The sequence below is a fragment of the Malaclemys terrapin genome, chromosome 3 (genome assembly GCF_027887155.1).
Source record: "Malaclemys terrapin pileata isolate rMalTer1 chromosome 3, rMalTer1.hap1, whole genome shotgun sequence".
In the NCBI taxonomy this organism is placed as follows: domain Eukaryota; kingdom Metazoa; phylum Chordata; order Testudines; family Emydidae; genus Malaclemys; species Malaclemys terrapin.
In genome coordinates, this window is record NC_071507.1 from 57086410 (window position 1) to 57112289 (window position 25880).

Sequence of the window (25880 nt, forward strand, 5' to 3'; positions counted from 1 at the left end):
TATTTACATAATTTAAAAAAATAATACTTATCGATGAGTTAGGCCATGGTATAGTCTTCTAAGGATACTCTGGAAACCTCATCACTTGAGTCATTTAAATCTGGACTGGATCAAGCGTTTGAGAAATGAATATCATTGCCTGTTGGCCACTATGTCAAAGATGGTCTGTTTATCAAAAACTTTTATGAACTCTTAGGTGGCTAAAGAGCCCAATTCTTGATTTACAGGTCTTTGGACAGGTTTGGTGGGAGACTGCTGTGCTTTTTGTTACCTATGTTTCTATTCTCTGCTCTCTTTATTTGTAAATTCCTTCCCTCTCTTGTTGATTGTGACAGGATTGCAGACTCTAATGCAGAGGTCTTCTGTAGAATTATCCTAGGCTCAGGAGCTATGAACGTCATTAAGGGTCAGGATAATTACTGCTGTGTCATGCTGGCAGGTTTGTCCATTTAGCTCCAACCAGGATACAAAGGGGACAGGACTATCAGTTTGGGCCAGAAGAAATTAGGGTCTCCCTCCAGAAATTAGGGTCTCCCTAGGAACAACTAAGTATGGAGAGGAAGCTTAGTCTGATCTTTATATTGTATTATTGTTTTTGAGTTACCAATAAAGCCAAATCTTAGGAAGGGAATGAGTTTGGGATGAACTCCGGGTCCATGTATTCTGATGAAGTCAGGAGGGACTCAACCTATTTGCACTAACGAATCTCCCCTTACAGCTTTCTGCACTAGATGTTCTTCTGATTGATTTGTTTGCTGCTTTAGCTTCTCACATGTTGATACTGATGTCACACTGGCGAGGTTCTTCTTCAGGACATATTTGAATCTTCTCTGCCTTTTGATCTTTTGCCCAGTATAAATTCACTATACAACTATAGTGAACTGTTGGGAGAATGGTGCCCTCTGTGCAGGGGATACGTCCAGCCCAGTGAAGATGAGTTTTATAAACATTGCTTCAGAATTTGTTGTGCAACCTCTTTGCAGAATTTCATTATTTGTGATTTTATCATGCTACTTGGTATGCCTAATAGCTCGAAGGTACTGCTGATTAAATTTTTCCAGCTCTTTGACATGCCGGCAATAACATGTCCATGTTTCTCAGCCTCCAAGTAAGTGGAAAATGCTAGCTACAGTGTAGTAAGCATGGACTTTGTTCCTCTGTGTAGGTTTCAGATTCAATGTGGCAATCTGCTTCTGAGCAGTACATGTTCTTTCATTTGGGTAGTGAATCATTGATCAGTGGAGGCTGTTTGGCAAAACTCCACCAAGGAACATGAAATCCATGGCCATATTGAGCTCTTCACCATTGACTGAGGTCCTACATATCTTTTCCCAGGAGTTGGGGCTTCTTCAGAATGATGTATGTTTATGAGGCCAGATTGTCAGGTGATGTAAAATCAGCATACCTTCATGAAATTCAGTGGATTTACATCACTTACAACAACTAAGGATCTACTCCATCGTTTTTAGCTACTCAGCAAACTAGTTGGTGGTGAACTGAGGTCCTCCATGAAAAAGAACATTTATCTGCATAAGGAGCCCACATGAAACCTCCTCATTTCTTTTTGTGGAGGTTTTTAGTCTGCCAAAGTTAAAAAATTTGCCAGTTCAAAGTTTAATAACATTTCTTGGCATCACTACTTTTTGTGTTCATCACCTCTCTGGTATTAATTCCTCTCTGTGGATTTGTCAGTTGCCACCACAAAGAAATTATGAGCCAAAATAAACCTGGCATGACTCGATTTGCTTTTACAAATGGATTGGTGAGAATGCTGCCCACAGAGGCCCTGATTCAGAAAAGCACTTAAGTGCCATTGACTTCAATGAATTAAAGTTAAGCAAGTGTTTAAATGCTTTGCTGAACTGGAGCTCAGCCATCTGTGTGATATGAACAAACTTTTAGAGGAGTGTCCAAATTTTGAATCAGGCGAAAGCATCAAAAGCTTTGGTAAGAGCAATAATGACTGTAGTCAAGGTCCACATTTTGTTCCTTATGTTTTCCCCCTAATTACTGATGTTAGATTAAGCATTAAAGATTCAAGTACAGTGAATGGAACAATATAGAGAGATACACAGTTTTTTTTTTAAGACCCTTCAATCCTTTAAAATTTACAGAGTCAAATCCTGAAGGTCCTTGGGCAAACTCCTCACTGAGGTCAATGGAGATTATTGCCAGCATAAAGATTGAGAAAGACCTTCAGGTTTTGGACTACTATGAATGTAATTTGCTTCATGGCAGCTGGAGATGTATCTAGTGTTTTATACTGTATGCCACATCCAGTCTCCCTTTATGCAATTATATAGGCATATCAGTGGAATGTAGGGTTATAACAAAACACAACAATCTGGGAAGGACATCGTTTGCCTCTTTATTTGGAAATTGCTCATCTGTTCTTAATCTGATTATTTAAATTTTTTTTAAAGGAACATGCTATTTTAAACTTTCTCACTGTCTAACCCAACGGAATCTGTGTTAATTTGCCCTATATTAAATCCACATTTTCTGTTGTTCCCTTTGCTAATCAAAATTTTTTCATGCAAATCAGAAAGCAATAATAATATCATGCAAATGACTCCCCCACCCCAATTCTCCTTATAGTGAAAGCAGTAGAACAGCAGTTTTTAATCATTTTTCATTTGTGGACCCCTAAAAAATTTAATGGCGGTGTGGACCACTTTGGAAATCTTAGAGTCTGTGGACCCCCAGGGATCCGTGGACCACAGGTTGAAAACCACTGTCCTATGGTGTCATGGAGTCCCCGGGCAATGCTCTGGAACTGTTCCCCACAAAGCCAGTCAGGACTTTGGGGAGCCTCCTCTCCCATGGAGCAGACTGTCTTCAGGGCAAGAAGTTCACACGGCTTCACCTCCTGTGTCTGACCTTGGAGCATTCAGCATATACCCCTCCATGCGCTTCCCACAGCGCGTGCGCCCAGGCGGGGTCCTGGGGAAGCCAGAGGACCTGCACGCACCCCCACTTCGCAGTCAGACGCGAATCTTAGCCAGCCAGTAAAACAGAGGTTTATTAGATGACAGGAACACGGTCTAAAACAGAGCTTGTAGGTCCAGAGAACTGGCTCCCTCCGCCGGGTCCATTCTGGGGCCCAGTGAGCCAGACACCCCCGTCTGCCCTCACTCCTAGTCCCCAGCCAGCTCCAAACTGAAACCCCCTCCAGCCCCTCCTCCTCTGCTGAGTTCCTTTCCCGGGCCAGGAGGTCACCTGATCTCTTTGTTCTCCCACACCTTTAACATCCCCTTGCAGGGGGGAAGGGCCTGGCCATTAGTTGCTAGGCGACAGAGGGTCGGTCAGAAACTGAGGCACCCACACAGTATTCAGAGGAAACATTAAGAACAGTCCCACTTCATCACATATGGTGGTAACCATCTTTTGTGGACCTTTAGACATAGTCTGTGGACCCCCAGGGGTCCGCAGATCACAGGTTGAAAACCACTGCAGCAGAAGAACCCTGCTGTAAGTTGAATGTAGAAGCTGCTGCCTCTTGACATGAGTGATAATACTTAGCTGCAAACATTGAGATGAATGCTGACAATCAGCTGCAAACCTGAATGTTCCCGTAGTGACTTTCTTTTTAGCTCCAATCACATTTGCACACATTACTTGAAAATGCCATGATATGGGGGACAAAACCATTGTCTGTTCAAGACCAGGAACAGTTTTCCTATAATGCAAGAAGGTAGTGTGTTGCAATGGTTAGAGCAAGTGCATGGGAATCAGCACACCTGCATTTTGTTCCTTGCTCTGCCACTTCACTGCTCTGTGCCTTTGTTCCCCTGTCTGTAGAAGGGACATAACTACTACTTGCAGGGTTGTTGTGAAGCTCAGTTAATGCATGCTTCTAATGCACTTTGATGTCCTTGGATGAAAGGTATCTATAATTGCAAAGTGTTATTAATATTATAAATCAAAAACTTAACACTATGTCCTCACCTGTCAAAGTGGATGATTAGATGCTATCAGGTTTGCAGTTTGCATTTACAGCAGTTGCCTCAGCACGACTTTGATCATGTTTCTGTTTTTAATATTAACATCTATTACAGTTACAATCCAGTAAATGAGGGGTGCCCACAGTTGTCCACTCCCTGTAACCACAGAGCTAGAACAATGATGACCCACTGCTGGTGAAATCCACCAATGAAGCAACTTCGTCGTCTAACAAAAAGAAATACATTAAAAAAAAAAAAAAAAAAAAACCAAGGAGAAGCAGGTATTCTGATTGAAAACAATGGGCCTTATTCATCCCTCGTGCAACTTAGTTTCAAGGTCTTCTGGTCCCAAATCCAGCAAGTATTCATATTCAGGACGCATTTAAGTATGTGGTTAACTTCAATGGTACTTAAGTATATTCTTAAAGTCAATGCTTTTCCGATTAAGGGCTTCTCCTCCCATGTCAATAAGATCTTCCTTTCTGGTATTTAATTTCTTTTGCCATTATGGCCCCAAACTTGAAATTGGATGCAGTAGAATGGACTCCCATTTCCATGCTGAGAGACACTGGCAGACCTGACTGCAGGGTCAGACCTTAGATTTGTTTCCACTAGGTTAACTGATTGCCTGACCTATTTGCCCCACTGTTCTTTAACTACTGGACAAAATTTTACCTTCAGTTACACCAGTGAATCCAGTAAATCCTAATTTGTATTTTCTGGTGTAACAGGGAGTACAATTGGGCCCACTGTTTTAAATTCTTAAGATTCCTGATGCATGAGATGAGCACTATGTCTAAATTAAAGGGACATTATCAAGTTAATAAAAAAAAAAAATCCGAATTCCATTACCTGTGTACCATAGATAATTAATGCTGGAAGAATTTTTTAAACTCTCGCTTTCTTTTCCCATTTAATGCTGTTTGTTTACTTTTGGGTAAACCTAGCCAAAGCGCATATTGCACTTGAACTATAAAAGAACTACAAAAACTATAGACCTATTAAAGAAACTATAAAAAGAAAAAAAGTTGTATAACCAGTTCCTCTATATTTAGGGGGCAAATTTTGCAGCTAGTAAGACCAAAGGCAGTCTGCAGTAACTCACCTGAATTCAGTGGGTTGTTCCAGATTGACATTGGTACAACTGAGATCAGCATCTGGCTCCAACCTTTTATTTTCTTTATTAAAAAAATCTGAATTTGTTTCTAAACTTCTGGACACTGTCCCTTTAATAAAATGAGTAAATAAATATATATTGATATATAAGTTAAGTGCAGAGCCTTGGGCTCCTGCCATATTGCCCATGTGGCTGGCATCACAAAGTTAAGGCACTCCTGCAAAAAACATATTTGTGCTCTTGGTGCTTTGGGGAGTTTGTGCCAGACAGGATAAGCTCTGTGCTGCACAAGGAGGGCTTGGCATCTACCCTCAGGTCTCCATGGAAAAGAGCAGCACGATTGGCAGCCAGAATCCTTAAGTAAGCACTATTTTATGGCTTCTCCCCACGCTCATCTGGACACCGTTCAGAGGATAACATCAGCCCTCATGTGGTGCTGCTGCTGGCAGCAGTGAAATGCTAGAAGCAGAGGCAGGCACTTTCAGCAGCAGTGTGTGTGTGTGTGTGTGTGTGTGTGTATGTCGGTGGGGAGGGGAGAAGGGAGCAAGAACTGAAGCCAAGTTCAGGTGCAAGCAGCTGGATACAGGAACATGCACAATGAAAGGAAACTGGGTACAAGAAATGGGCCAGACTCAGCCTTTACTAAAACAAACAGAAAAATAAAAAGTAAAAAACAAGCCACAACAAAAGGAAAGAAAACACAAATTTGCCCTTGCCAGCAATAATGTTGTGATGGGGGCATAAGAGATTGTACCCTGAGTGGGGTACGGTGGGGGCTTGAGTGATTGCTACAAGCAAACAATAAGGCCAGGGAGTGTTTTGCTTTCAGAAGTTAATCACAGCTTGCTGAGTGTTTATATTTTTTCTATAAAGGCTTTTTTGGTCTGTCTCCCAAATGGCTTGTTTTGTCTGTGAGATTTAATCTTGATTGGCAGGATCAGGTGCAAAGACAATTTAGACAAACCTCAAAACAACTCTTATTTTTGTACAGCGAGGTGGCGGTATGCAGGAAGCTCCTGCAAACAGACTGCTTAGGCTAAGACTTTTGCGACTGTATTAATGCTGGTATTAATTCCTTGTCTTGACTTTTGCGATTGTATTCATGCTGGTATAATTCCTTGTAGATATCACCTTGGATCACCCTCAGTGTTTCATTTAACTAGGGCTATGGCTACATTCGAGAGCTTACAGCTGCACCGCTGTAAGCTCTCGAATCTAGCCGCTCTCAACTAACAGGAGAGAGCTCTCCTGTTGGCTTAACTACTGCAGCCCCTCAGGGGGGTGGTTTTTTCTCATCCCCTGAGCGACATAAATTATTCTGACATAAGCTGTAGTTTAGACATAGCCTCAGTTTTAACTCTTTCACTCCTGTTTGCCAATCAATTTCAGACCAAGTTGTTTTAAAATATATTAGATTTCAAAGTATATTGGACCAATTTCTGCTTCCTTCTCTGCAAAAGGAGGTGTGTTTGTATATTGAGAGAAGTAACTGGACATAGCTATTTTGCTGTGAAATCCTAGTGAAGCCAAGATATTATAGTTTTTCCTTGATCGAGCTAGTCAATTTAGACCCCAGATGGAGGGGGAGGGGGGAAATGGAATTGACTTGACAATAGGGTCTCAGTCACATTTCTGTAACACAACACATTTGTGCTTTGAAGATTTGAAAATCCTGTTATATGTATTGAAGTTTTAAAGCCTTTAACCATTCTCCGCTTTTCATTTTCCTCTCTTCTTTCTATTTCTCATTTCCCTCTGAATTACCTTTAAAGGTGCTCTGTCTTCATAACAAACTAGTGGGCGAGGCTTGGACTTTTGTCACAGCTAGCACAGATTCTGGGATTGTCACAGTTTTCAGAAATTCTGTCTCCATAACTTGACAACATGGAGAGTTTTGCATACAGGTGAGTTGAAGTGATGGATACACACATTGATGTGACAAGCAGGTGAACAGGCAGGACAGACAGTGAATGGTTGGATAGATGTCAATGAGTGTGAGAGGGACACAGATATTTGGGTGTGCCCAGTTCGTTTGTTGCTTGGGTGGAGGTGTTGGCTGGGTGGGTGGTTGAGGGGAGGGAAGGTTGGCCAAGCAAACCTGACAGATGAGTGGGCGGTAAAATGGGTACACTGGATCTGGCAGGCAGACAGGAGAGCATGCTGGCTGGCTGAGTGAGCATACTGGATGAGTGTTTGTAAAGCACTCAGATCCTCTAAGGGGAGGAGCTGAAAGGGTCTGAGTGTTATTACTCCCCGAAAGGTTTCAGAGTAGCAGATGTGTCAGTCTGTATCAGCAAAAACAACGAGGAGTCCTTGTGGCACCTTAGAGACTAACAAATTCATTTGGGCATAAGCTTTCGTGGGCTAAAACCCACTTCATCAGATGCATGGAGTGGAAAATACAGTAGGCAGGTACATGTGCTGTGTATTTATACCTGCCTACTGTATTTTCCACTCCATGCATCTGATGAAGTGGGTTTTAGCCCACGAAAGCTTACGCTCAAATTAATTTGTTAGTTTCTAAAGTGCCACAAGGACTCCTCATTGTTTTTACTCCCTGTAAGCAACAGTTCTCTGCATGTCTGCATAGCTTTCCAGTTCTGAAAAGGGAAAGGACCTCACTCTCTGAAGGCTTTTCTCTCACTCTGTGTCAATGACAGAGAAACAGAGACTTTGTTTTCCTGAGAGGGAGGAATCAGAATAGGGAGGGCAGGAAAGATTGGGGAGCCCACTTGCTGCCGCAGATTCAGGGTCCAAAATTGGAGCTCCAAAGTGCAGGTGTAGTGGAGTTCCCCTCTCCTGTCAGCACTGAGGGACCGCTCAGACTCTAACCGGGGACAGGGAGAGAAAGGAATGGGAGGGAGAAGCAGCATAGAGTAAACAAGAGTGTATTGGAGGGCAAAGACAAGGAGAAGTAGAGAAGAGCGTGAGTGGGAAAGTAAAGAAGGAGGGAGCAAGGGAGGGAGAAAAGCAGAATGAAGGGGTGCTAAGGGATAGTGAAGTGCAGTAACCTGGAGAGAAGCAAGGTGTGGAGATGACAGCTTGGGCTCCGTGATTCTAAGGCCGAGCTGAAGGCTAGTAATATTTTAGAAGTTTAAAATATTCTTTGTTAGCAATGCTGTTATTTTTCCATGGCCTCCTGGGTTGGACGACATCACTTCTCCCTCCCCTCCCACCGGGTGGCTTTTACACGAAGGCTTTTACATCAAAATGATCTGACCATTGCTAATGCCAGTAACAGAGCCATCTGTAGTACCAACAGTGAGAGCGTTAGTGCAGACAAGGTGCCACTGGCATTTCATACCCACATGTTGTTTAGAGCTGCTCAGGGCAGGGCCAGACAAGATGGTGGCAAACACAGCGATGGCTGCAGGAACTTTATTACACTAGAGTTCACACTACTAGAGATGTACTGGGGTAGAAAGAATATTTTGAAAAAAAGTCTGGTGTAGACCCAGTCCATGAAGGACTGAGGGCAACGTTCTGAAGCTTCCCTTGACCTCACCTAAATATATTTTGCAGCTCCCACAATCCTATGCAAGTGACAATGCTTGATACACAAGTATTCTTTTGCCATCCCTGTCCCGAATATAATACTATGTTATAGAAGAGGTAGGAGAAATTGTTCTCAGCAAAATTAATCTCTGGGAAAATTCTACTCCGTGTGATGCTGGCAAGCTCTACAGTGTCAAGAGGAGTTATCTTCAGATGCCTACCTTCAAGCATAAAATCGGCCTCTGGCACTTTCATGATACCTTTAGAGCGGGCAAAAGGAAATATTGCTTCATGCAGCATACTGTGCAGTTACCATGTGGAACTTAGTGCCAAACTAGGTCACAGTGATGAACACAAGGACGCAATTTTAAAAGGGGCTGAGTAACATTATGACCCATTCATAAACACTGTTATGCAAACTAAGATATGTGTAATCAAACCCCCAGCTTGATGGTGTAAACTGATTGTCAGTGGGCATCATAGGGAAATGATCCTCAGCCCCCATGTACAGTCATTGCACAGTTGACTAAGTGGATTACTGAACCGGTGTGGGAATGTCACTGGCCTATAAAGTACCACAGTATTGGCCAGTGCCAGAGACAGGAAATCAGACGAAGTGGACTGACATTCTATTAGACAAATCCTGTGCTTCTAATCAAGCAATCTTTGTTGTGCTGGCGGAAGCCTCCCCTTTGAAAATTCTTCCCCTCCCTCTGTCACGCAACTGAGTGGTTACAGTTTTGCAGTGAGCAATCCAGGTTGGTGATGAATACCAGTTCACTAGAAGTTACAAGGGAGGGTCAAGTTGCATGGGTTTTTCATGCAACCTGCCCATAATTAGCCCCAAGCAGAGGGTGAGTCATTCATAAGAGTCCAAGGTACTATTAGAGCCAGACACGCCAAGGCCCGGTATATAATTATACAATCCACTACTGTGCGGAAACTGCTCCTTTAAGCCTTCTGACCCCATTAGAAAGAAGCTGTTATTTCGTCATGGTTACAAGCGCTGATAGCGCGCCTCACAGGATGAGTCCAACTCTTACAGCACAAGCTCGTTCACCCAAACTCACCTCCTTCTTGCTGAAACCAGAAAATGCCAGCCTGTTTCCTGGTTCATCAGCAGGTTACCTGAGTTTGGAACCAGCAGTCCTGAGGCAAGTGGAAGATGCTGAGACACGGCCTTACTTGCATCTGGTGGATGTGGTGAAAATACGTCAATGCAGAGGATATATACTGGCAACTGAAATGCAGCAAGCTCAGGAATCATCTCCATCGAAATAAAGGCATTATGCTTTTATTACAAGAAAAACAGGAACTGAAAAAAGCACCCAGCGAAACTTGAACTATTTCTATGAACTGGGGTTTCATTTTCAAATTTGCTTCCCCTTCACACAAGCAAGAATGACAGGAAAGACTGGATGGCTCAGGATATAGTTAATGGGATATGGAGCCTTTTATGTCCACCTAGAGTTGGGGGCACAGGGGAGCAAGATATCTGCAATCTCTACTCTATTGCTGGGCTCAGAGCCAGTGGACACAGTCATCCAAGTGTGGATGAGTATCAGAGGGGTGGCTGTGTTAGTCTGAATCTGTAAAAAGCAACAGAGGGTCCTGTGGCACCTTTAAGACTAACAGAAGTATTGGGAGCATAAGCTTTCGTGGATAAGAAGTTCACTTCTTCAGATGCAAGTAATGGAAATTTCCAGAGGCCAAGTGGGGATGGTCACAAGATTCTGCATTAGCTGGGAGGGGATGGTCAGCCCAGGCTGGTCAGGACACACACAAGATTCTGCATTAGCTGGCAGGGCTCTAATGGGCTGGCACCTAGATTTTACAGCTGCCCTTTCCTATCAGAACCTCAGCAGAGGTGCCCCACCTCTTGCTCTGTTGGGGTGAATCCTTCCAGCAGGCACAGCTGCTTCATCCAGTGCAAGAATTAATCTGGCCCAATTTGCCAGTGACCAAAATTTGTTACCACGTGAAGGCTGTTCAGTGTTCCCCCACTGCAACTTGAGACCATTACTCCTTGTTCTGTCCTCTGGTACCACTGAACAGTCTAGATCCATCCTCTTTGGAACCCCCTTTCAGGTAGTTGAAAGCAGCTATCAAATCCCTCCTCATTCTTCTCTTCTGCAGACTAAACAATCCCAGTTCCCTTAGCCTCTCCTCATAAATCATGTGCTCCAGCCCCCTAATCATTTTTGTTACCCTCCGCTGGACTCTTTCCAATTTTTCCACATCCTTCTTGTAGTTTGGGGCCCAAAACTGGACACAATACTCCAGATGAGGCCTCACCAATGTCAAATAGAGGGGAATGAGCACGTCCCTCGATCTGCTGGCAATGCCCTTACTTATACAGCCCAAAATGCTGTTAGCCTTCTAACTGTCTACTCATATCCAGCTTCTCATCCACCGTAACCCCTAGGTCCTTTTCTGTAGAACTCCTGCCTAGCCATTCGGTCCCTAGCTTGTAGCAGTGCGTGGGAGTCTTCCGCCCTAAGTGTAGGCTCTGCACTTGTCCTTGTTGAACCTCATCAGGTTTCTTTTGGCCCAAAAAGAAAGGATTCCGCAGGGGTCTGTTTTGGGACCGGCTCTGTTCAATATCTTCATCAACGACTTAGATATTGGCATAGAAAGTATGCTTATTAAGTTTGCGGATGATACCAAACTGGGAGGGATTGCAACTACTTTGGAGGACAGGGTCATAATTCAAAATGATCTGGACAAATTGGAGAAATGGTCTGAGTTAAACAGGATGAAGTTTAACAAAGACAAATGCAAAGTGCTCCACTTAGGAAGGAAAAATCAATTTCACACATACAGAATGGGAAAAGACTGTCTAGGAAGGAGTACGGCAGAAAGGGATCTAGGGGTTATAGTGGACCACAAGCTAAATATGAGTCAACAGTGTGATGCTGTTGCAAAAAAAGCAAACATGATTCTGGGATGCATTAACAGGTGTGTTGTGAGCAAGACACGAGAAGTCATTCTTCCGCTCTACTCTGCTCTGGTTAGGCCTCAGCTGGAGTATTGTGTCCAGTTCTGGGCGCCGCATTTTAAAAAAGATGTGGAGAAATTGGAAAGGGTCCAAAGAAGAGCAACAAGAATGATTAAAGGTCTTGAGAACATGACCTATGAAGGAAGGCTGAAAGAACTGGGTTTGTTTAGTTTGGAGAAGAGAAGACTGAGAGGGGACATGATAGCAGTTTTCAGGTATCTAAAAGGGTGTCATGAGGAGGAGGGAGAGAACTTGTTCACCTTAGCCTCTAAGGATAGAACCAGAAACAATGGGTTTAAACTGCAGCAAGGGAGGTCTAGGTTGGACATTAGGAAAAAGTTCCTAACTGTCAGGGTGGTTAAACACTGGAACAAATTGCCTAGGGAGGTTGTGGAATCTCCGTCTCTGGAGATATTTAAGAGTAGGTTAGATAAATGTCTATCAGGGATGGTCTAGACAGTATTTGGTCCTGCCATGCGGGCAGGGGACTGGACTCAATGACCTCTCGAGGTCCCTTCCAGTCCTATAATCTATGATTCTATGATTCAATCCTCTAATTTGTCTAGGTCCCTCTGTATCCTATCCCTACCCTCCATCGTATCTACTACTCCTCCCAGTTTAGTGTCATCTGGAAACTTGCTGAGAGTGCAATTCATCCCATCATCCAGATCATTAAATGCCCTTTAAAAGATGCAAAAACCCAATATGTGTTATTTATTAAGCAAGTATTAAAATATTTTAAATGCAGAAGACAATGGGATAAAAGGTGTCAAACTATAATCAGCTTGAATCATTTTGAATAAACACTGGAGGCACATAAAGGTACCCGGTTTGCTGACAGGCTTAGCAACTTACAAACTCACTCCATCCCAAATCAAGGACTTTAGAACTCAGCAAAGCTGGAACAGATTCCTCTGGTAGCATAAGATTTAGTTTTCATTGGCACAGCTTTGCCATTCTCACAGGTGGAAAAGCAACATTAGGGTTTAAATAGAGTTTGATGAAAATATGTAGCACCCCAAGGATCAATTTTCACTGTAGGAGGTGGCAGAGTGTATTATACACTAGGCATTAATTCTACATCCTCTTCTGATGTCAAGAGAGCTGCAGGCATGAATAACATTAGACTCCGGGTTTGTATTTTGTACCTGCAATTAATGCTTCCTTTATTTCCTGTTGTTTAATATTGTATTTGTTCTTTATTGCTGCAAGAAAAGCCTCTTGTGTTCTTTTGGGTTTTTTTTTAAAGCTGCAATGGGATACATTTGAAGGCCTGTATTGTGGTCTCAGCAAGCAGCAGGGCAGCCGCCAAACCTCGTTTCCTTTGTTGATTTCTTGATACTTTAAGAATTATTTTCAACAGTTAATCTTGATTTTTGTATGCGTCCTTGGCAGATAATTACCACACAAATGAAACTGTATTTTACACAGTGCCCTGGAAGCCAGAGTTGAGCCTTTACACAAATGTGGCCAATAGAAGAGACCCTCTTGTAAGTAACATTAAAATCAGTAACACTGTGGCCACTGGAAACACATTGTGAACTTGGCGAGGCCAACGGTTTGGAAATATTCTATTTCTAGAACTAAAAACAAATCTCACTTATTTCAAACCCACTGCTGTGTCTAGTGCAGCCATTTTACTGGGCTTACCTGTGGAGACCCTGATGTACTCTCTCGAGAAGCAAACTGCAGATGATACCACTGACAGAGGTGGCAGTTTTCTTCAGGCAGGCTTTCTTCAGAACAAGAGAGTACACCGTACTTTATTCCTCTACTGATCCTAAGGTGCCATTTAAATTAAGCTTTGGTGCGAGACTGATCTGATGTCAGCACCAAGACTGAAAACAAATATTGCTCTACACACGTCATTAAAAATCAGTTCAAACATAGAGGTGATTTTAGGGCACAACCAAAGCATGAAAACTAGAGAGGCAGCAGTGACTGGAATATCCATGTGAGGACTATAATTTCTGCATGCTTACAATTGGTGGGATCATATGCAGACATGATGGTGATTATCCATCCTGTTTCTGGTTAATGATGGAGTTAACCTCCCTGTACCAACATCCTTCCCTGCAAAATACCACACTTAATTTCTCAAGTAAGAACTGCTTCTAGCAAAAGACTGGTCATCTTTACAGAACACTATTCTATATTTAATACAGGACTATGAAATAGCTGCATGCACTTAAACAACTGCTGTCTCTTTGTTAACACATCTCATGGAGCTTAAATTTGCTCTAACTCACTGTCAAGAAACCAATACCTTAGCGGTTCTCAAACCATGGGTTGGAACCCCAAAGTGAGTATTGACCCTGTTTTAATGGGGTCACCAGGGCTGGCGTTAGACTTGCTGAGGCCTGGGGCCAAAGCCAAAGGTCATGCCCCACTGCCCAGGGCGAAGGCTTCAGCCCTGGGAGGCGGGGTTCAGGTTACAGGTCCTACCCTCCCACAGGGATGAAGCCCCTGGGGTTTGGCTTTGCCCCCCCCCCCACCTGGGGCGGCGGGGCTCGGGTGGGCTCAGGCTTCAGTCCCCCCTCCTGGGGTTGTGCAGTAATTTTTGTTGTCAGAAGGGGATTGCGGTGCAATGAAGTTTGAGAACCGCTGAGATGTACTCACAAAATTATATGAGTTCACATTTGTGCATAGAAAGATGTGTGGTATAAAGTGATAATATATCTGATTGTCTTTGTTCACACTGGGGTTCAAACAGAGTTATGGAAACATGTTTAAACATGGATTCAGCTAAACTGGTTCCTAATCTGGCTTGGTTAGTGAGTGGAGAAAAAGCCAGACTGCCTTGGAATATTACAGAGAACAGAGACAAAAGCTCAAAAGAAGGTAAATTAAGGGATTTTCACTAGCATTTTAAAAAGCTTGAAGTAATATAACATTTAGATTTAATGGGAGCAACTGTGTGTTAATTAAAGAGACAGCTATTTAAGGAAAGATTGATTGCTCATTGGTCATCCGCTTTGTCATAGACTTCTCTTGCCCAATGGGTAAAGGACTCCATGCTGTCAATTTTCAACCAGGCTCAGAGGCTACGTCCAAATTTTATCAACTTCCTGCAGCATGCTTTCCTCATAGGCTTGGAAATCTGAGGTATCTTCTATATCTGCAAGGTGCCCACCTGGCACTCCCCTTTCATATTCATCTGCCACTATTGATTGGACTTGATGTCTGAAGTGGATTCCAAATTTGGAAGGGTGGTCTTTCCTGCTCTACCATGAGGTTTCTATTGCCTGTTAGATCTGCTGCTAGTGAAAGCTATTGTTAGATAAGATGGGAGAAGAGGGACACACATAAGAAGGAAATGTTACTCATCAGTAACCTGGTTTTTTGCAGCCCTCTCATACCCCTCCAGACTTGTCTCAGGGAGTGCTGTTTGAAGTAGGCTACATATTCTTATTCTACTCTTCCCTGCTTTGGAAGTCTGAGGGACAGGGGCTGATCTAGCAACTTGTGCTGCAGTTCATTGACAGATCTTGTTTCCTGACTGTGGGGGCCAGAACACTGATAGTCAAGGCTGTTGCTAGATAGGATGGACAAGAGAGACCTATGGGAAAATTTGTCTAGTAAGGTTTTAATAATGTGTAGGAGATACATGCTACCTCCAGCAGTGATCTTTGTCTGCTCTCAGAAACTAGATTGCGTCAGGCACACTCAATACTTGAATGGGATGACTGCCAAATAAATCTCAGATGGTGCTGAAACTTGTGTTGTTGATTCAACAGGTGAGACGCTACTCTCTCACTACCAAACCAGTGCCCCAGCAGGATGGAAGGAAGTTCCAAAATCAAAGGTCAAGATATACTTGGCGCTGACTGTTTTTCATTATTCTTCCAGAATAACCATTTACTTCATAACTTTACCAGAGGAGTTTACAGGCAAGTCTCATCTTACGCTGGGGTTACGTTCCGCAGTCAGCGCGTAAAACGAAAATCGCGTATAGTCAAAATTACATTGAGTGTCATGGCAGGCGGAATCGCCCGCACTACAGGTACAGTATTTAAATTGTTAAATTTCTCTTTTTTTTTTGTTTTTGTTTTTGCCGACCGCGCAAAGTGAATTCGCGCATGTTAAATGCGTGTAAGATGAGACTCCAACTTTGGAGCTGAATAAGTGGGTACAGTTCATGGCAGAGTGGGTGATGTATAAAGAAAAAGGGCTTCATTGTATGTTGTCATAATTCAATATATTTTGAGGAAGTTCCATGATAAAGTCTGAATTCACAAGCTTATTGAATAAAGAGCAAACACATTCCCTTAGTTGAAGCATATGTTGGGGTGGAACTTAAATTCTTTAGACATATTCACAACAATTTCAAGGTGTTTAGTTATTTATCATATGTTCTGTAGTTAACTGAGTCAAGCTTCTGTATTTTTTTTTAACTGCATATATAAGAACAAAAGAGTGGTCTCATTCCCATTAAACTGGTTGCAAGGAATGTTATAATTAGAATATACACTCAACTCTATGCAAATAGGTAATAACCACATGCATAATTGCATTTGCCTCAACAAATATCTGTAACTTGTTAATGTAAGACTGGTCAAACAAACTCTCTTTTAAGCTCTCCATTTTCTCATTCTGTAGACCAATTTATAAGAGAGAAATTCTCTCACGCTTCTCCCAATACACCAATTCTCTCACTGCCTATTTTTCAAAATATATCATTCTGTGAATGATCAGGATGGGCTCTATGGACTGTTAGTGGTTCATGGATCGCAGCTTAAGAAGCACTGCTCTGGAATGATAAGTAATGACACCACGTAGCTCTTCATCAGTAGATCTCACAGTGCTTTACAAAGGAGGTTAATATAATTATTTCCATTTTACAGATGGGGAAAAGCAAATGCTCATACCATCTAGGATTAGAATACTGTACTTAAAAAAAAATGAAAATTCCAAAATGTTAGACCTGGAGACTGAAATTACCCATTTAGCCAAGCTACAGGCAGTACAAGTTTCTCCCAACGGAGGACAATGTACCTCAATTGTGATTTTGAGGGACTATAAATTAGGGTAATAAAGCTCACTCTTCATCATCCTTTCAATCCATGAACTCTCTGACTACATGGCAAACAATAATGCCAACTGCGGTTTGTCATGTGGACATATGATCAATTAGGAACTGGACTGAAACCATCAATGCATTTCACCTAAGCCACTGAACAATCATTAGATATTAGTGAATTTGAACATATCAAATGATTGGTTAGTTCTTTATAGTGTTGGAGTGGCGCCTTAGGAGAGTTTTGGAGCACAGAGACCACAGTATTAGAGTAGTCCAATATCCAAAATACATAGTATGGATGTTAAGGATAGAATTTTGATTAAAAATGTGTAGATGACTGTCATATTGAAATGCTTGAGGACCATTACCAGCCTTTGGTAGCTTCATGACAATTTCTGACATGTAAATAAGATAAAAAATTGAGATATTACTGATGTCACTCGAGCAATCAAAAATCTAAGCAGATATTCTTGAGTGAACCTTCCAAATCTTCTTAAAGAAGTCAGTCCCATCATAGAGTTCCTAAGTTAATAAATACAGTGTAAATACATAATGGTATACAAGCTACTCTTACCTCGTTTCAGCTGTGCATCACTAGAAAAGAAACATTTGAAATATTTCCTTTCAGAGACGGAGCAAAAAAACTAGCACAGGACCTTGGATTTCAGCAGGAGAATAACTGTCTTTCTATATCCCTTCCCAACCACAGCATATATGAAAATATTCTTGGCGTATTTGTATGCAATTTTGATTTATACCTCAGAAAGTGCAGGTTTATGGTTGTCTTGTTTAGATTAATGTAAATTTTGTTCATATGCAGTTATGATGCATGAATAACAAAGACGTATTTAAAAACAACCCTGCTTAGTTTAGCTCAGCAAAGGGCTTCAGTTCTGTTTACAGCAGCGCAATGTAGTACCTGTGCTGGGAGAATTTGTCCTCAGCCCTTTGAAGGCTGTTTACAGCCCCTTTATGACTCAGCAACAGTTACAAAGGACTGGATAAGGGGACAAAATCTGTCCCCTCACTTTTTCTTTAGACTTGGAATAAGGTAGGGTTACCATACGTCCGGATTTTCCCGGACATGTCCGGCTTTTTGGTCCTCAAATCCCCGTCCTGGGGGAATTGCCAAAAAGCCGAACATGTCTGGGAAAATACTCGCAGCTTTGTTTTGCCGGCATCCCTGTCCCAGTCCCCTGCTTACCTTAGAGTGGCTCCAGCAGACTGCGAGCTGCAGGTGGATTCCTCCGCGGCGGCGGCAGCAGTTGCTGCTGCTCCCCCAAGACACCTCAGCTTTGTGTAGCTGAAGAGCTGAGCTGCCTGAGTGTTACCGGCTTCCCCAGCGCAGCTGGAGCCTGGGAGGGGCAGTGCCCGGCCGGGGGCACAGGGTCTGGAGGCTACCTGGCAAACTGTGAAGCTGGTAGTGCTTGGGCAGCTGTTTCGCGTGGCTGGGAGGGAGGAGGGGGAATGCGGGGCGCTCAGGGGAGGGGGCGGGGACTTTGGGGAAGGGGCGGTGCCGGGGACCCATGGAGTGTCCTCTTTTTTTAATGTTTAAATATGGTAACCCTAAATAAGGCCTATGATTTGACTTCAACTTGGTCTTCAACTCCTAACTGACTTTGATTTTCGACAGTATATGATTATTTTAAAAAAATAGAATTTGCTAGAAGGTTGGTAGTTTCTCAGGGAAACTAGACTAATATAATGTATTAATTAAGAAAATTTAATTTATAAGGATCACACTTGTTCCTTGGACACACAGTTCTTCTAGTAGACAATACTTTTCTCTAAAAATCCAAAGTTACAAGGAGATTGGGGCAATACTGCCAATCAATTAAAATTTGTATACATATTTCATAACATTAGCAGAAATAGTGATATATTACTTTTCACTATTATGTCTTCAGAACAGCTCATCAGTCCAGTTCCCTAACACTTAGCAGACGGTACTTTTTCTGTATTCCATTTATAACAACACACAAACTTTATTCCATGTTGGAAAGTACCCTGGTCTATCTACAATTTAATTTGGGAAGTGACACCACTAAGAGTCAGCTATATATGGCCTGCTATAACATATCACAAGAAGGGGAAGATGAGTGGCTGGGATTCTTCATTTACCATTACAGCATTAGAAAAACTGATGCATCCCATTATGTCTTCTCATCAATTCTTTAAATATATGTGCTTACTAAAACTGCATTTTAGGTTAAATAAATTTTAGGTTAAATAAATGTGCTTCCCTAAATTATTGTATTTGTTGCCTTCAAAGACTCCAGTAATTCCTTGTTAAAGGCCTGTTTCATTAGTGGTATTTACGTTACTTGATAGAGTTGTGGGACTATGCAGGAGCTCTATTTTGTCTCCTCAATTTACACAACTGGTTACTTGAACAGTTGATACTAAGACGATAGACCTTTCTCAGTAACAGCAACTGACATCAATTAGAAAGTCACCATAAGTTGTAATACCTGAAATAAACTAGATTATAAAGACACTGAATTCAACTCATGATGAGTTTTCAACTGAGATATTAAAAAAATACTGCCATGTCAACATCAGATGCACCTGAAAGGCACTGAGCAGTTAAATATTGCGACTCATACATGTGTCAATAAGAACCATAAATATAGGCAAATGTCAGAGGCAGAATATGGCATTATATAGTCCATTAGGCATTTCTGGTAAGTATGGCAGCTTTATCTATTATTAGGATATGCTGAAAATATACAAAGGTTCAGAACAACAGAATACTGGTATGAAAACAATCACTTCTTAACAACACCTGAAAGACAAGCATTTCTGAAACAAGGCATCGCATTAAACATTGTTGTCACAGGGAAATGGTATCACATCTAAACACTAAGGTTTTAATTTAATCCAGTGACTATAAAAGGAAATGATAGTGGTAGGAGAGGATTGGAGAAGGAGTATCAAATATTCAGTTTAGAATTAGCCAGCCGAGGTCCTTGTTTTATAGACTTAATGAAGTCTGTGGTGATCAAAGCTATTCCAGAGGCAAAAAGTATAAAAAAATAAGAGATTCCAACCCACTTCCAGGAAGTCCTCTTGGGGCTGACATGCATGTGGATGTAAGAATCTGTCTGGCATCTTCTCCAGACCTGGTGTTTCCTACAGCTTTCCATTGGCAAAAGCTGCCTCTTGGAACTGAGGGACAAACGTTTTGAAATAAGCCCTAGTGGGGAAAAAGAAAGTTTGTGGTTAGCAAAGAACAAACTCAGAACAATCATGTGTGCGTGGTACCTACAGCCAAGATTTTTAAAAAATGGGAGCCTGAAGTTAGCTGCCTATGTCCATATTTAGTCACATAAATAAGAGGCCTGATTCTCAAAATTCTACAGTGTATTTTTGGTGATTCTTGTGCTTCAATCTTTTTAATTTCAGTAGTGTTACTTCCTTTGATGAACTGACCACAATCATATGCAGCACTGCTAATGTGATCAGTACCAATGTCGTCTTGTAGTGTCAGCATAACTTTGTCTGATGCGTATTCAACATTTTATACATTCCAAAACTATGTTTTGCAGGGAAAAATATTTTGTGGATAGCTTTCGTGAATCATTGGCAATTGTTCTCTTTTCTTCCCTTAATTTGTATTCTAATTCCTTTAGTCTAGGTACAACAGTATATCAGGTACAGAGATAAACAGTGTTGGGCTCTCTGAGTGAGAAACAGTGTGAAAGGAAAGGTTAAACTATTTGCTACAGCATTACAAACTTGGCATCTGTTATATACTTGATGCTCACCACACTTCTGGGATAACTGGATTTACTCAGCTTTTGAAAAAGCTTCAAATATAGCACCACAATCACTCAGTGGAATTGCACAATCAGCTGGGAAAGTGAGAATACTGGCAATGGATAAGCCCTTGATCTGCCTTCTTCCAGGAACATTTATGAAATACAGGGTCAGTGTTGACAGTAGTAGAACAGTTTATAAAAGCATTAGTTAATTCTCTGTGGTGAATAAATTAAATGGATGAGCAGTAATTCCTTGCTTGCTAATTGGTTTAAAAAAAAAAAAAAAAACCTTTCTGAGGGAAAGTTTGGAATAAAGACAAATCATTTTGTAAATGGGGGTGTACTTTATGTATTCTGGACCTTAGTATCACTGTCTTCTCTATGATGAGCTTACTGAGTCACTTTATCAACCCACAGAATGAATCCATCCTGATCACTGCAAGTTGGTTTATATTGTACCGTTGGGACTCTGTACTAACAGCAAAATGTGTCCACTTCTGCAATTATAGGCTCCTCAAGATCTTTTATCTGCCACTTGTGACTTTCACCTACTACTCTCTATATTGTGAACTCTTCATTTTTCTAGCTTTTGTTTTAAATCTGCTTTACAATCCATATTTATATTTTCTCACAGAGTATTTCTTTGTAATTTCTGAAATGAGGATACTTGTAAATTATGTTCACTGCATTACTTATATCTACTGCTATGGTAATAATGCATGCCGAGAATTCCAGATATCGCATCAGACAAATGGATATGCTGAATCTCCACAATCAATCAAGAGATCTAATTTCATAAACTGGATAGAATTTCTTGCTGCTACTGAATAATTACTCCTGATCATGACTGAGACTGAAAATACCGTAAGATCAAAAAAGGGAAAGCTCCTCTCCTCTTTGTGGCAATATGCCTGCTAAGCTCATTAGAAGACAATGACAATCAACTTGCATAAAATTTGTAAGGCTGTATGAGAATACTGGCCAAAGGCCAGATGAATAGTGCAAGATAAGAATACTGCAGGATGCCTTAGGGAATCTGAGATCACACCTTGAGCCTAAGAATGATAATGGAAACAGAGAGAGAGAGAGAGAGAGAGAGAGAGAGCGAGCGCACGCACGAAATAGTAAACCAGTATGTATCCTTTACTGAATACACAAAAGCTCCTGATTTTGTGGACCAAATTTTGGAAGAGATGGACTCTGAAACTGTGCTCACTAAATTGACTTCACATCAGTATGGCTATACCAGCTAAGTGTGTGTGTTATCATCTGATTTGTACAAGAAGATATGTGGTTTGCACTTAGATTTTTGTAGTAAACATTTGAAAATGTGGCCTACTGGAGTATATCATGACTAGCTCTGCAACATTCTGCCACATATGGGAATTTCCCTTATATTTGGTCAACCATAGTATCTCTGTTATCCTCTTAGCATTTCTCCTTGCGTTATTTGTCTTAATGTTTAATTATATTTCCTCTACATGCTTATTTTAAATTGCTTGCTTTCTTCCCCTCTGGAGACTCTCCTCTTATGCCTGCTCCTTTCCTCTTGACTTCTAGTTTCAATAGTCTCTCAAAAAGCCACATATATTTTCCTAAATGGCAAGAAAGTTCATTTTTGTTAAGTTGGATGTGTGAGAGAGTATTTCTATATTTAGTTCCATTTCTGAAACATCCATCTATATTTCTCTTCCCTGTTATATTAACACCACAAATACGTATCACCTTTCAGTCAGCTTTCTGCTGTGGCATGATTCCCAAATTAAATCTTAGAATAGAATATCTGGGTTGGAAGGGACCTCAGGAGATTATCTAGTCCAAGCCCTGCTCAAAGCAAGACCAATCCCCAGATCCCTAAGTGGCCCCCTCAAGGATTGAACTCACAACCCTGGGTTTAGCAGGCCAATGCTCAAACCACTCCATGCTATCTTCATCTACATCTACAATATCCTTTCTTTTCACTCTTGTGTGCTTGTCTGTGCTGCTGCAATACTAATTTAAATTCCTCCTTACAGTGTGATTCTATAGTACTATTTCAGCAAGCACATTACTCTATTGTTAGTTCAGATTAAATTAATTGCTCTTCTAAGGGTTCCATGTACCCAAAAATGAATACGTAAGAGAATAAATAGACACAAATCGGACATCAGGAATGGTAACATACTAAAGCCAGTAAGTGAACACTTCAATCTCCCTGGTCATTCTATTACAGATTTAAAAGTCACTATCATTGAACAAAAAAACTTCAGAAACAGACTTCAAAGAGAAACAGCAGAACTAAAATTCATTTGCAAATTTAACACCATTAATCTGAGCTTGAATAGGGACTGGGAGTGGCTGGCTCATTACAGAAGCAGCTTTTCCTCTCCTGGAATTGACACCTCCTCATCTATTATTGGGAGTGGACTACATCCACCCTGATTGAATTGACCCTGTCAACACTGGTTCTCCACTTGTGAGGTAACTCCCTTCTCTTCATGTGTCATTATATAATGCCTGCATCTGTAATTTTCATTCCATGCATCTGAAGAAGTGGTTTTTTTACCCACGAAAGCTTATGCCCAAATAAATCTGTTAGTCTTTAAGGTGCCATCGGACTCCTTGTTGTTTTTCCAGAAATGAATGTCATACTTCATAAAATTAAATACCTATTCTTCCTTTGCAATTCTTAAGCCACATGTTTAGGTTTCTACTTTGTCATTTGTTGTCTTGCCCAGGATGAGGTGCAGGTAATATCAAAGACAATTACCCAGGATGAGTTTTCCCATCTTGGTGCAAGATGCAAGACATTATGGAAGACTTAAAATAATGATTATTCAACACACTTACTGGATGGCTGCAGAAAGAAACAGGGGACATACAAAGAACTGCAGCCAGGTTACATGTTCAGACAATTATTTTAGCTGCAGCATGTTGGACAGACTGGGGATGAGAGAAAGGGAAATGAAAAAGGGGCAATTCAGGTAAGAGTGTGTCATTGTGTAAATCCGTGTTTTACTGGTGGGGACAGAGAGGAAATGCCAAACTTTAGAAATGTCCGAGAAGTGACAGGAATTGTCTAGAGCAGGGGTGGGCAAACTTTTTGGCCTGAGGGCCACATCAGGGAATAGAAATTGTATGGCGGACCATGAATGCTCAAAAAATTGGGGTTGGGGCTGAGGGCTCTGGGGGGTAGGAGGGTGCTCTGGGCTGGAACTGAGGGGTTCAGAGGGTGGGAGGGGGATCAAGACTGGGGCAGGGGTGCGAGAAGGAGTGCAGGTTCCAGCTGCGGGGTGCAGGCTCTGGGGTGGGGCTGGGGATGAGAGGTTTGGGGTGCAGCAGGGTGCTCCGGGCTGGGATCGAGGGGTTTGGAGAGTGGGAGGAGGATCAGGGCTGGGGTAGGGGGTTGGGGCATGGGGAGAGGCTCAGGAGTGCAAGCTCTAAGCGGCGCTTATCTCAAGCGGCTCCCAGAAGCAGTGGCATGTCCCTTCTCCGGCTCCTACGTGGAGGCGCGGCCAGGCGGCTCTGCACGCTGCCCCATCCACAGGCACCATCCCTGCAGCTCCCATTAGAGCCCTTAGAAGCCAGAGCGAAGCCATGCCACGGCTTCTGGGAGCAGTGTGGAGCGGGCTCCGACCCTGCGCCCCGGCTAGAGCGGGGCCATACCATGGCTTCTGGGAACCGCTTGGTGCGACCCCGACCATGCGCCCTGGCTGGAGCACTGCAGTGGGGCCGAGCTGCGTGGTGTGGCCCCCGACCCGGTGCCCTGCCCGGAGTGGGGCTGAGCTGCGTGGTGCGGGGCAAGCCCCAGACCCTGCTCCTCAGCGAGAGCTCATGGGCCAGCTTAAAGCGGCCCACAGGCCGTGGTTTGCCCACCCCTGGTCTGGAGCCTCCATATGGGGAGAGGAGGATAGAAAGAAGTCAAATGACTCAGATTATTAGAGCTGGTTGGGAATTTTCTATCAAAATATTTTTTGCAGTGTTTGAACACTGAAATTTTTAATTTTGCTGAAATTCTTTGATTTTTCCCAATGGCAAATGAAAACAAAATATTTTGTTTCAACTCAATTTGTCCTGAAATGAAACATTTTGGTTTGCTGCACTGAAAAATGTTTTGTTTCAAATCAGTTTGACAGTAAACTTTATCTGCCTGAAGTGCCAAAGTGCCTTATGGGAGTTGTAGTCCAGGTGTTTTATGGTCCCATTCTCTATTATGGGCCAGGCTCCCACAATCCACTGTAGTCTCCCCTCTGAGCTACACAGTGCATTATGGGAGTCACATGACTGTGATGCATCACGGAAGATGTAATCCAGCCAGGGGCCCTTGCCCTTAGGAAAGAATAACTGCACGAGGCACCCAAACTACACCTCCATGAACTGGTACAGCACCACCAGCAGATGCAGTTTAATATTGAACTGGCTCAAAACAAAACCTTTGTAGCACTTTTTGTCCCATGAATACTTTCAATATATCAGGTTTTCATCCCAATTTGGGCCAAAACAAATATTAAAATATTAAAATTTCATCTGAGATGGAAATTTTGATTTTTGCTCATTTCTGGAGATTATTAATTGGAGGGACCAGAATCGTGGAGTTGTTACTGGCTAAGAAAACAAAGCCATTTCATGAATTTGTATGCTGGCACTGGTGCAGTGTGGTGAGATTCCCCCAGCCTTTTGTGACAGGAGAAAAAGACTAGAGCTGAAGAGGACATTGCCCTACATCAGGCTGAGGATGACTATGGGAAAGAATAACTCCAAGAGAAACAAGGCCAAGTAATTCTAAAGAGAAACAAAGAGGCTGTGCTAGTCTACATTCTTCTGCAGAAGAGATGGAAAATGGCTTTCATCATACTGAATAAAGTTTCTCTTATTTAGATCTGAGTTTAAAAATGATATACAACCATATACATACTTGCATCTTGTACACCCCGCCGCATATGTAACCAAAAACTTCAAGCAATGATTAATTTCTCACAATATCCATTCATTTAACTCCATTCATACTGAATGACTTAATGCTCTCAGCAATTTAGAACTCGAATAGTGCTACGCCACAGAACACTGGGCAAAATATTTCTTAGCAATTAGAAACCACATTTTTATTTTTACAATACTTTACCCTCTGATACAACTAAACATCTCAAAAGTGTTTTAAAATCCCATCTCCCACCATGCAAGTCTTTCGATTCCAGACAAGAGGGTGTTAAAAATAATGCAGTCTTCCAGGTACCTGTTGAGACACAATGAGGATTGGGAAGCCTGCTCTGATGCTGCTTGGTTTGTGGCATCTCTGCCTTGTACCACTTTGGGACTGGAGAGATGTTGTCAATTTTTGGTTGACTTTTTTTTCCTTTTGGGAAATGCCGAGGTCCCTTCATTTCTCTGCTTTACTTCCTTCCCCTCAAATGGCCCTATATCACAATGATATGACAGCAAGCTAAGGAGAACTGGCTGCAACACTCCCTGGAGTGCAGCAAAACTCCTGTGTGCAAAAGCCTCTCACCCAGGTGCTGAACACGATGCCTTTGCAACCCCCTCACAACTGTTTATGTCTTAGCTGACA

The 25880-nt window shown here is 42.1% G+C and overlaps 1 protein-coding gene across 1 annotated transcript in view; it reads right to left on the reverse strand.

Annotated features, from left to right (window-relative positions):
* Nucleotides 1-18142: 18142 nt before the first annotated feature.
* The window catches only part of BABAM2 (BRISC and BRCA1 A complex member 2), a 326004-nt gene continuing 318266 nt past the window's right edge, over nt 18143-25880 (reverse strand). Inside the window, exon 12 of the mRNA XM_054024102.1 lies at nt 18143-19770. Coding sequence (XP_053880077.1) covers nt 19707-19770 — 64 coding nt within the window. The 3' untranslated portion in view covers nt 18143-19706. The remainder of the gene's footprint in view (nt 19771-25880) is intronic.